Source organism: Astatotilapia calliptera, chromosome 3 (assembly GCF_964374335.1).
Source record: "Astatotilapia calliptera chromosome 3, fAstCal68.1, whole genome shotgun sequence".
Taxonomy (NCBI): Eukaryota; Metazoa; Chordata; class Actinopteri; order Cichliformes; family Cichlidae; genus Astatotilapia; species Astatotilapia calliptera.
The window spans coordinates 44,327,885-44,340,574 of NC_137424.1; the positions used below are offsets into that span (position 1 = coordinate 44,327,885).

General features: G+C 43.6%; 1 protein-coding gene across 1 annotated transcript in view; it reads left to right on the forward strand.

Moving 5' to 3' along the window:
• tesk1b (testis associated actin remodelling kinase 1b) overlaps positions 1 to 11,698 on the forward strand; it is a 32,079-nt gene extending 20,381 nt beyond the window's left edge. The window contains exons 5-11 of the mRNA XM_026162284.2: positions 509 to 655; positions 1,503 to 1,585; positions 7,216 to 7,306; positions 7,872 to 7,955; positions 9,141 to 9,227; positions 9,611 to 9,707; positions 9,786 to 11,698. Coding sequence (XP_026018069.2) covers positions 509 to 655; positions 1,503 to 1,585; positions 7,216 to 7,306; positions 7,872 to 7,955; positions 9,141 to 9,227; positions 9,611 to 9,707; positions 9,786 to 10,906 — 1,710 coding nt within the window. The 3' untranslated portion in view covers positions 10,907 to 11,698. The remainder of the gene's footprint in view (positions 1 to 508; positions 656 to 1,502; positions 1,586 to 7,215; positions 7,307 to 7,871; positions 7,956 to 9,140; positions 9,228 to 9,610; positions 9,708 to 9,785) is intronic.
• The last annotated feature ends 992 nt before the right edge of the window (positions 11,699 to 12,690 follow it).

A 12,690-nucleotide genomic window follows, 5' to 3' on the forward strand; every position in this document is an offset into this window, starting at 1 on the left:
CTAGAGAAGAAGGATGCTAGGCTATGAAATCGCTGTAGATGCCATGGCACTGTATCTTGAAGTAAACTGAGATGATGTTTAAACAAACATGAAGAAAAGGAAAGCGGATGCTGCCTTCTTGTAACGTGGATGGTTGTGGACACATGACAGTGTGCTCTAAGAATGCAGCGATGTTTGCAGTATCCAGACTGCTGTTGTCCTTGTTAAATAAAGTTGTTTTTGAAAATAAAATCATTTGACTGAAAGCAATGTCAGGTTAAAGATTAAAACTTACAGTAAGAAGAAACCCAGATGATAAGCATTAGCAAGCATTTGGTGTCTGTGTGGAGGAAGAGCTTCGTTTTTCCTTTTTCTTTTTTTAAATAGGAAAACACCTCTGGAAGCATTTTCCTTTAACAACACTGGAAGCAGCTTTTATCTCAACATTTTTAAGCAGAATGAGATGCATGCATAATCAGTATAATTAATATAACTAATTGTGTTTTTGTTTGGTCTCCTGATAATTCAGTACATCAATGGTGGCAACCTCGAGCAGCTGTTGGACAGCGACGTGTACCTGTCGTGGAGTGTGCGACTCAGCCTTGCTCTGGATATCGCCCGGGGACTGAAGTACCTGCACAGCAAGGGCATCTTCCACAGAGACCTGACCTCCAAGGTGATTACACACATGGTGCTCATGTACTGCTCGCACACATCACTGAGAATCAACACTCACTGAACCCACTCGCTCAGAAGGTTGTGACGCACATAGGCGTATGAATGCGCCACAATAGCACGAGGGCTACAGGTGAGCGCGCACACACGCACAGGGAGGCGCAGGAGTGTAAATACTTCGTGATTGGTAAACAGAAGGAAGGTGAAAAAGATCTGAGTACAGATTTAAAGGCGCTGCAGGTGCGTTACAAATCGTAAAATTACATCTGATGCTATCACAGAGGTCCAGTGTTGCACCTGGATCTGTGCCAAACAGCAGCCAAAACATCTGTGGGAGTCTTGGCAGGCGACCTTTACACACTTAGAGCCCCTACTCTCGTCTGTTTTTTTTCTCAAATTTTATTTTTATAGGTTGTTTTTGAGTATGCTACAGGAGCCTGTGTGTTTTATTGTATTTAAAATGCACATTAATAAACATTGTGTAAAAATGTACCAGATTTGGTGATTGCAGGCTTATCATCTGTGCTCCCGGCAGGTCGTAGACTTTTGTAAACTACTGCCAGTAACGTCATTATGCAACAGCTGATAATCCGCTGCATTCAACACTAGTGAGTGGGCATCACGTGTCGTGCGTCCAGAGTATTTCTAGGAGTGTAAAGGAAATAATTTGGGGGGGACGCTGCGATCTGATGCTCTGAATGTCTGAATTTTCTTAAAGTTTTCTTCTTGCAAAAAACTAACCAAAAACATCTTTGCAGGCATGCAGAAAGCACCGCTCTCACATATTGTGGATGCACAGTTTGCTGCAGCAATAAAGTGATTCATGTGACCTTTGCCCCTCTGTTCAGAACTGCCTGGTGCGCTGGGAAGGTAGCGTGTGCTCGGCCGTGGTGGGAGACTTTGGCCTGGCAGAGAAAATACCAGATTACAGGTCAGTCCGTCGACACCTATCAGCTGTGTGATTAGATAAGTCGTGCTCAATAAATTCCACTCCTGCACTCGTCTCCGCTCTGTTTATATTCCATGCCATATCTTTCTCCGTGCACTCTCGAAATATTTCCCTCAACTTCTGCTTTTCTCCTGGAGACGTTCGGATGAGACACAGTCACACACAGAGACTGTTGCTCACTCCCGATCAGTCAGGTTTTTCCAAAGTACACAGGCACACGCTGCCTCCGCTCTGTTTCATAGGTCCAGGGGAAGGCAGACGGGACGGCACTTGGCTCGCAGTGATGTTTTCAGTGGGTTTTTTTTTTTTTTTTTTTTTTTTTTTGGTGAGCTTTTATGACACACCACTAACTCACAGCTCTGTTGCTGGTGTCGCGTTATGACTCTTCCCCTTCGTTTTTGCAGCTGCATTTCTAGTGACATTTATGTGGTTTCTACAATTCATCACTGGCCTGTACAGGCTATAAATGACCAGCAATCCTCAGATGTGTCTTTATTTTAATTTCTGCAGCTATTTTTCCACTGACATCATGTCTGTTAAGTGGCGGATGATCAGATTCTTGGCATAAAAGGGCCCCGCTCTAAAGATTGAGGGGAAAAGACGTTAAAATGTTTACAGAAGAAAAAGTCGTTCAACAAAGTGTTAGTAGAGGGGACAAAACACAAATTCTTAGGTTCTCTTTTAAATTGTAGACTTGTTATGCAAACTGTTTTGTTTTTTTTTTGTTTTGTTTTTTTTTTAAATCTGACAGTGATCACATGTAAGTATATTCTCTCTGAATCTGTAAAATGACCAGCATGAGGGTTGTTGCAAGATAGTTGGAAAATAGAGAAATTATTCAAGAAGCAGTGCAGCATCTTAATATTTTCTCTTGCAACGAAAGAAGTGGTGTGATGGAGACGGTCCTGATGTCTGTGCCTGAAGTAAGGAGGTCTTGAAAACTTTGAAATGAAATTGTCCCACGGTTCATTAATTAAAATGCAGTTTTTACATAAATGGAAATGAATTTCCACTAGTTGTTACTTGGCTCTAGCTTCACTCACTTTTATTTGAAGAAAAACGGGCAGTCATGTAAAAGCCATTTGTCTGGAAATGGTTGCTTTGGAGGAAACTTGGGAATGTCACTGTGTGGGCAAAAGTACTGGGCCACACATCTTTGACTTCAGGTGCTTTGAGTACCGCTGCCACAGATGTATTGCATCAAGAACACAGACATGCAGTCTGCTTTTAGACATTTGTGAAAGGATGGATCATTCTGAAGAGCTCGATCAGTTGAGTGTGGTGCTGTAACAGGATGCCACCTTTGCAGCAAGCCAGTTTGTGAAATGTCCTTCCTTGTAGATATTCCACCATCAACTGTAAGTGGTGCTGTTAAAAAGTCGCTTCTAGGGCACCAGACTGGGACTTGGACTTGGGGACTTGGACTTGGGGACTTAGAACTTTTTATTGTCATTGTGCAGTTTCTTGCACAGCGAAATTGGGTAGCTGGACCACAAAGGTGCAAAAGAAAGAAGAGACCAATATACAACAAGGGGGGATAAATAAAATAAAAAGCAATGTATATGTATACATATATGTGAGTCAGACTATATACACGGTGTATGTATAAGAAACACTGAAACAGACTGGGACCAGAATATTGCACATGAGCCAAAAATATTGCACAGAACATGGAAAGACTGAGATATTGCACATAGATGATCAACAGCAGTGTCAGGGTGGATGTGTTTGGGAAGTCTTTACACACTCTTAGTTTGCATTAAGAGTTCTGACAGCCCACGGGAAGAAGCTGTTCTTTAGTCTGTTGGTTTTGCACTTGATGGATCTGAGCGTTTTTCCAGAGGGCAGGATGTTGAAGAGGTGGTGGTTAGGATAGAGGTGGTCCTTTATAATTGCCCTGGCTCTGGAGAGACATCTTGAGCTGGCAATTAAGTCCAGGGAGGGGAGTGGAAAGCCGATCACCTTCTCTGCAGTTCTGATGACCCTCTGTAGTCTCTTCTTGTCAGCTGTTGTGCAACCAGCGTACCACACAGGGATGGCGTGCACCAGCACACTCTCGATAGTGGCACGGTGGAAGGACACTAGTTCAGTCTGCGGCCTGTTACATCTCAAAACCCTCAAGAAATGGAGGTGCTGCTGGGCTTTCTTTACTAGGGCTGATGTGTTTGTGGACCAAGATAGGTCCTCAGATATTTGGGTGCCGAGGAACGTAAAGGAGGAACCTCTCCACATAGTCACCTTTTATGGATAGGGGAGGGGGATCGGTTCTTGTTTTGCAGAAGTCCATGACCACTTCCTTTGTTTTCTTGGCGTTTAGGGTGAGGTCATTGTAGTTACACCATTCTGACAGTCGCTGGACCTCATCCCTGTAGGCGGTGTCATCATCGTTGGTGATGAGCCCCATCAGAGTGGTGTCGTCTGCAAATTTGATGATGTTGCAGGGGTGCGGTCACTGGTGTAGATGGTGTATAAGAGTGGACTCAGCACAGATCCCTGTGGTGAGCCAGTGCTGTGAGACAGGGTGGATGATCTCTGGTTGCCAACCTTGACTGATTGTGAACAGTCTGTGAGGAAGTTTTTGATCCATGCACATGTGGAGGGGGGGAGTCCAAGTTTACCAGCTTCTCTATAAGAATGTCTGGGATGATGGTATTGAAGGCCGAGCTGAAATCAAACTTGCCCTGGCATCAACATCAGCACAGAAACTGTGCTTCAGGAACTGTATTGCATGGGTTTCAAGGGCCAAGCAGCTCCTGTATGTTTAATGAGTAGGTTGACCACATGGAATACATAGTTTTCGACCTGGAACAGGGCCTTGGGGAGGTGTTTAAGAATGCCTTAACCCAGGCCTTGCTAGACTCCACCAGTTCCTATGTGTCCATCATCCTTTGAGCTTCCCACCTGCAGGAGGCGCTGTAGGGGATCTGTTGCTTTGTGGATTGGAAGGGGGTTGCAGGTGTAGGCAACCCCCTTCCAGTCTGATATCTGGCAGCTTAAAGCAAACAAACAAAACATAATCCTGTGGTTGCATGTGGTGTTCTTTCATGTGTCTAAATGAAAGCCCTTTCAATGTAAGCAAGCCTTTGTCCATTATAGTGTTGGGCTTTCCTTTTAGGAAGAATTGCATGAGGAGCTGCTCTTGTATTGGTGGCCTGAGGGTGCATGCAGCATGGCTTATGGGCAGGTGTTAAAATGCACGCTATGTTGTAATGAGTTCTCTCTTGCTGTGCATGAATTTTGGTGGCTGCTGATGATTAACGCTGTTAGATAAGAAAAGCAGTGACACCACGAGTGCAGCAGGTTGCTGCGTGTTGTTGAAACAAATAGCTGAACTAAATTTCTGCACAACTATCTGATAAAGAGTGAGTCACTGCAGAGAACTAACAGGTTAATGTAGTATCCATGAGTATAACACATACTTGCTACAAATGACAGCACTTTACTTTCTGCATCAGAGTTTAGAAAGAGGAAATGCGGTACTTGACATCCATCAGTGTTATGAATTTTTTCACTTTTGGAAAATGCCAAAAAAGGAGTTTTAAGGAGACTAAATGTGTCAGACTAAAGAATTTGTTGTCTTTATGTACAGCATTTTTTTGCAGAAAGGTTTTGGCCATTGGTTGAACAATAAGAGTCTGACTACTGTTTTAAAAGGGCTGTCGAGGCTGACCTCAAAGCAGTGCCATAGTCAGTGTGTCTCTGCCCACACATGCAGACAAACTTGACAAACACTCTTGTCTCTTTAGTCCTCATCCTCCTCTGTCTCCAGCTATTAAGTTAAAAACACGACTCCTGTGTGTGTGTGTGTGTGTGTCCAGCAACTTCACAAGTGTGCGTCACTGTCAGGAGGGGTGACTTCGCTTGTCTCTCTTTCTGCAAAACCTGGCAAAATGTGTCAGATGAGCTGAAAAATAAGGCTGACATTTTTACAGATGCGAGTCTTCCATGTAACTGTCACTGTGGACTTACATACATGCATACTTCCACCTATCCAACATGACAGCTCTGTTTGTTCTAGACTTTGTTTCAATAGCAGCTGGTCAATTGTGGTTTGTTTTTTGTTTTTTTCCAAGGCTGTTTGCTCTTGATTCTATTCAAACACTGTTGCATCCTGCAGCAGGCCGCTAGCAGAAAATGGATGATGTTGGTGGGTGTGTTTTTTGAGTGTGTTTTTGACTGAAACTGCTGTGCTTGTGGCATGGGGAGGGGGAAAAAAAAGGAAAGGAAAGATGATGACAGGGGTTTAGCGCTCCAAATAAGGTCAAACTATTCCAGTCCTCCTCCTTTTGCTCTCCCGGCTTTGCTGGATCTCTGCTGTCCCTCATAACAAGTCATATCAGCAGAAGGGCGAGAGTAATCTGATCTGTTTATGCTGATGACTTTTCTGTTGTGGTGTTTTCCCTGTGCTGCCTTCTGCGGTCGCTCAGTTTGTCTCATTTCTTCCGGTCCACTTCTCCAAATGGTGTTTACACTAGGAGCTGTGACCGTCTCGACTCATCCTTTCTCCCTTCTGTATGGTTTTTTTTTTTTTTTTTTTTTTTTTTTTTTTGCTGTATCATAGCCCTCAGTAGCAGATGGAAATAGCACAGAGGAAGTATCTGCCAGCTGTGTGTGTGTGTGTGTGTGTGTGTGTGTGTGTGTGTGTAGGCATGTGTGCAAGCACGTTGTCCTTGCACATTCTTGTCTTCCTTCCTTTTTAATTCGGTCAAAAATTGCACAACAATATCTCCAGATAACTGAAAAACACTGTGGTTTCTTAGATACTGAGGAAGTGCACATAAACACACGTACGCTTGCACAGAGTAACGGCTCACCCCGCACGACCTCTTGATTCGCTTCTGTGTCACTGAATTGGCCTGTGAAGCCTGCTCTTGTTGCACCTTTTATCAATCTGTCATCTTCTTTGGTCTCCTGCACGTCACAGGCTTCTATATAGAAAGTCATCATGTATTGTTTTGCATGCGTCACTACTGGGTTTTTGAAAATGAACATCTGTGTCCTAAAGGCCCTGAAGGTGGCACCATGACAGCTTAAATATGTGAACTGGAACTAGATAAATACTCAAAAGCATTGACTACAAAAAACAGCTGCATAGTGTTCATGCCAAGCAGCCGATTGTTGCCTCTCCCCATTTTAAGCTGAAGAAAAGCCCTCCTAGGTCGATTTGATTTACAAAATGCTGCAAATTTAGACAAAGATCTTTTACTTCTGTTGAGAAAAACATTAAACTCTGACATCACATAAAAATAACTAAATAGACTCTCAAAGGGGAAAAAACAAGCCAAAGCATTACATCGGTTTGCTGTTCTGGTAATTGTTTTTTCTGAAGTGGTGAAATGGCCCAAAACGACTCACGATTACGAAACCTCAGGAGCTGCCTTTGAGTTTGTTTTATCTGACCAGTTAAAAATCAGATTAAATCGAAATGTCGATTGTTTGCGTTTTTATATTAAAGCGTTGGAGGGTATTTGCATCATGAAGAAATCACTTTTAACAAAGTCGAGCATAGAGTCCACGCACATTATCTTAACAAAGCTTAAAAGCAAATTTAACCTGATTCCATTAAACTTGTGCATTTAGAGGTTTTGCTTCTCTTTCCTGTTTTCCTGCAGTGAGGAAGAAGGCCAGGAGCCTCTGGCTGTGGTTGGCTCCCCCTACTGGATGGCTCCGGAGGTGCTCAGAGGAGAGGTGTATAATGAGAAGGTACTGACAGCTCACTTTCTTCACTTCACTTCAGCTGCATGTTGTTTCAGAAGTCCAAGGTCCACAGTGGGCGTGATGAGAGCTGCTCAAATAAACAGAGGAAACAGGCAGTGATGTACAGCAATCAATATTTAATAAAGTGGTTATGTGGTTATGTAATTGGTGCACTCGTTGGCCTGGGTTATGACTGTTTTCTGTGTAGTGTAGTGGGAATCCTGATTGGCTGTAAAATGAGCGTTCACTGTGTTTTGGACTCATTAGAAGCTCCAGTTTGGTATAAACTACATGCAGAATATGGTGCGTATGTACAAAAATAATAAATTGGCTATAAACTACATACTGTTGAAAGCTGAGAGAAATTACAGCAGGCTTGTTTTGTCAAGCAAGCTTAAACAATGAAAAAGTGACAGACTTTTATCTTGCTGTTTATCCGATCTGAATTTAAAGTACACAGATAATATTAGAAGCCATACGTAGTCTGCATGCGTGTCTTTCCACTTATTTGGTCTTATCTTCACCTGCTGTGTTATCTCTGGCTGATAGACTGTTCGTCCTCTCTCTGCAGGTGGACGTGTTTGCATACGGTATCATCTTGTGTGAGATCATTGCGAGGATACAGGCTGATCCCGACATCCTGCCACGCACTGAGGTACTGATGACGATGTTTTCATCGCCTATCCTGTTTCCTGACACGCTCGTCATCTCACTCACGCCTCAGTCACAATCTGGCCTCTTTATTAAGGAAGTGTGGGGAACGTTTCTAACAAAGCCATTATTGATTTAATGTTTGTCTCCGCTCGAGGACAGACCCTCAAGCCTGTCGCCATCTGAAGTGCTCCTCCAGAGCGCGATGGTTGTGCAAGCAGCACTGTTAAAATGGCTCCTAAGATTGAGCAACAGGCGAGAGAGATAATTAAAAATATTTGAAATGATAGCTGCTGTAGATCATTTTAAAATCCTCTGAATGTCATTGCGGGCAAACAGAAAGCTGACTGACTTATTGCTTGTAAATCGAACGCTTAAAGGGCTCAAAAGAAGCGACGTGCAGCGCTGCGCTACCTGTTGTTTAACTCTCGCCTCAGGGACAAAGTCACCAAACCTCTCATTTTATACCTATTTATTTGTTGTTCTTTATTTTCTTTTTTTTAAACTGATTTTAAGTTGTTGTCAAACTGGAACATCAGTAAAACTATTCAGAACAGTCAGTGTAGATGGTAAAAACCAAAAGAAAGGAGTATGTGAAAAACATTTAAAGATTTTTGCCTCTTCTTTTTTTTTTCTTCTTCTGTTTTTGCTTTGATTTTGTAGTTTTACACCAGCCTTTATTAACAGCATGATAACATAGCATTTAGCCTTAATATTAAATCATAGTACTGTGTGATGCAGACAGGTCGTTCCCATTTGGTCCACTGGATGGTTTTGTGGAAGATCAAACTACTCCAGATTTTGGGAAATCTTTAAGGAAGTGAGATAAAGGGTCTCGTTTACTCAGACTACTCAGCTTCTCCAAAAAGCTGTTGGCTCTGGCCAATATTCCAGTTCATTAAATGGGCTTTCTGGTGGAACCTGCTTGAGATCAGAGTGGGCTGCATGTGGCCTATGAGCTAAAATGAGTTTTGACATGCCACAGACTGTATTAATCTACTTTAAGACCTTTTGAAGCTATTACAAGAGCACTGCTCCTCCTTGTGGCCATTTAGCAGTACAGCAATTGAAGATTCTGGTCGCAGTCGCTTGCCTCTGTGATAGAAAGAAGATGGAGTAAGGAGACTCTGTTTAAACAAAGTGCTCACATGTACTGAAACAGAACTTATTCGGTTTTGTGTTCTTTCAGGATTTTGGTCTGGATGTGGAGGCCTTTCGACATATGGTGGCAGACTGCCCATCTCACTTCCTGAATTTGGCTATCGCCTGCTGTAATGTAAGAAATACATTTTGTCTCATGTCATATGTGCTGTTAGCTCACTGCTGCTCGCTTTGTCATCTTGACTTGTGCATGATGTAACCTCAAGTGCAGTGCACTGACCAAAGGTTTGAGCTTCAGTACGAGAGATCAAATTGTTTTGCTGTTTGAAGGAAGAGTGTCCATTTTCATTTAGTTACAGTTGCCAAGAGCTTGTACACTTGATCCTGTCATCTTTAGATCTAACAGTAGTTATTGACTCTTGTAACTTGAGCTTAAATGCCAAAAATCCAGAGGAAATGTTTCAGATGCCTCCACATTTTAGTTTTTTTTTATATTTATAATTGCTGCCTGTTTTATGACCCGTTTTAACTTTCCATCCTTTTCCTCTAATTTGACAGATGAACGCAAAGCTCCGTCCATCTTTCTCCCAAATCGTAGCAGAGCTGGAGAAGAAACAAGCTGAGAGAAAACAGAAGGTCGAACCAGCTGTCAAAGGTGAGCCATTCTGTAGAGGCTTCACTGAAGAGAACTCTGTCTCACTTCTGTAAACTAACACGATTGTTCTGCTTTCAGAAGCAACTTCTCCGCCTGTCAGCCCTGTGCGAAGGCGATCCCTGGGCCTGCTGTTAGACCAGCGTCTCTCCCGCAGCAAATCCGACATGCTCCATCCTTCAGAGACGCCGCCTACTGCTACCTTGGCTCCTCCTGCTCGGTTTAACCCCTTCTCCCAAAGGGAGGATCTCAAAGGCGGGAAGATAAAGCTGTTTGACACGCCCAGCAAGTCTGTCATCTCCCTGACCTTCACGCTGCCTCCTCCACCAGACTGCGATGACACCACTGCATCTGATGCGGATGCTGTCGACATGCCCAGGAGGCACAGGCGCTGCCACTCGCTGCCTTGCACACCTCCTCCACACCTCACGTCGGCACCAAACACCGTTCTCTCTGAGGAGTCTCCGTCTGAGACGGAAGTGAACGACGCAACTGAAGAGGACTGTCTTCTAGAAGACAAGGATGCTTACAGGGCGAGCGATTCAGGTCTCCCTCTGTCTCTCGAGGCGCTGTCAGTAAACATGTTTGACCATGAGAAGGAGGCGAAGCAGCAGCAGGAGGAAGGGAGGGAGGAGGAGCCAATGGACTGCACTAGTTCCCCAGACATGCAAGACAGCACTTCGTCTCCTTACTCCAAACTTTCCTCTCCTCCTTCCCATTTCTCATCTCCCTTACAACCATCCAGTCCTCCTTTCTCAAACGGCTGGGGGTCGGCCATCTCTAACGGGCCTCCGTGCCTGCCACCGCTCTCCAATTTGGTCAACAATAATGTGGTTGTGAGTCGACCACTGGGCTGGAGCACCGCCACCAACAGCACTCCCACAACCAACAACAACGGCTACCACTCCCCAACAGGAGACCCCGCGGGCTCTTCTCCCTTTGGCTCTGGCAGCGGACACTCTCTGGACCAGGAGGAGGTCATCTCCTCATGTCCTGGCTGCTGCCTGGCTGGCCTCCGGTTCCCCTCAGTGTGTCTGAGAGCTCCTCCACGGTGTAACCCTTACAAGAACTTGAACGGAGACCACGCGGCCTCTCACGGGCTGCTTTGTTCAGGACCCAAGGGCCTTCCGCCCTCCCCCACACCCACAACCACAACCACCAGCCTGGAGCCGGGACTCGCCTTGCCTGGGGTGCAAACATAAACCCTGATTCTTCAACACCAAATGCACATAGAGCAGACGTGCAAACTGCACCAAAAGGTCACATTCTGGGGAATTAAGCAGGTCCTCTTTAAAATTTGCACAGATTTTAACGCAGCAATACTCTGCTTATTTTCCAGACACACTTTTTTGGTGCACAGGTGACTCTTAAGTGTTTGGGTCGCCTTACAGAGAGACTCCAAAACCGGCTGATTTTCTCCAACAAAGCCATGGGACGTAAAACCTTTCAGGCGACGCCCTCTGCTGGACTGAGGGTGGCACAGCCTGTGACGTCAGCCGTGCCTGTATAGATCTGATCGGCAGCGTCCAGAACTGATCAGCATGTAAACACTCCAGTCTGGGATCCACATCAGTTGGATGTTGAATATTTGCAGATGTATAGATTGATATGTCAGAGGATCCTGGAATGAGGAATGTTCAGCTTAGTATTATCGTTGTTGCAATGATGTTCGGTGCTGAATGAACAGGCAGTTTTGCTTTGTCTTTAATTATCAGGTGTATGATGCTCTGCTGAGGTGTGTTTGTGAATTGAATGCAGGTGTGTGTGATGGATTCAGAGTGTGTGTGATGCACACCATTCTTAAGACTATTTTTGTTGCTGTATGATCTCTGTTGGTCCTTCTGATTGCCTGGTTAAGCACTTCAGCTGTATTATTGTTAATAAGGAAACTGTTTATCATTATATTTGGGAATGAAGGTCTTTGACCTGCTTAAGAGATGTACAGATTCTTATTATTTAAACATGGCATTGAATAAAAAGACAGAATGCACTCATGTCTTTGATCTGCTGTCTACTTTGTTTTGGCTGCTTTAGATTCCTGGGGTGTTTCTTATAATCTTTCATCTCTATTTCAGGATAAATTGTCAACAGTTATGACCAAAATCTACAACCCCCATCTGCTTCAAATGTATTTATTTACATTGGAGCAATCCTAAACAGTCGTGAAACCCATTATTTATTCTGATGAGCAAAGACAAATCTTTGTGTATTTCCAAAAATTCAGCCCTCCTTTTATTCTCCACATTATGGAAGCTTGTTTTGAGGGGGGGGTTTCAACATTTTGGGGGTTTTGAGTTTGCGCTCACCCCCCCCCTCCCCCCAACAGAAAGTGGACTACAAACTGAAACCAGAAAGCTTCTGGTCTCGAAGTTTTATTGCAAAGACATTCTGCAAATTCATAAGCACATATTTTTGTAGTGATTAACCCTGTAGAGCCTCCATCCTCATGGATTAGTACTACTGGAAGTATCTTCCTGTTAAAGGAAAGTTCTTCCTTCCCACGGTCACCAAGTGCTTGCTTGTAGGGGTGTTGTCTAATTGTTGGGTTTTTCTCTCCAACATTGTAGGGTGTTTATGAAGTGCACTGCAGCAGCTGTTGTTTTTAATGAAGTAATAAACTGAATGAAAATGTGCAGTTTGGTTGACGTTGATCACAAAGAGGAAATCATACATTTAAATAAACATTTAGGTTATCCTTGATGTTGCAGTATAAACGCTGCAAACTGGAAAGTTTTGCCGCGTGTTGTGGCAGTTTGGCAAAGCACCTTTAATAACGGTAGAAAGGAAATTATTTATTTATTTTTAAATGACTTTTTTTTTTTTTTTTTTTTTTTTTTTTGTGACCTAAAGGTGTTTGTGGTTTGGTAGCCAAGCATAAAATTGACAACTGAAATGGGGTTAATGAGTACAGGAGCACCAAACGATCAGTAGAATGAACACTTCTTTCTTTACCTAATTTCCTCTGGGATTAATAAAGTATTCTGAA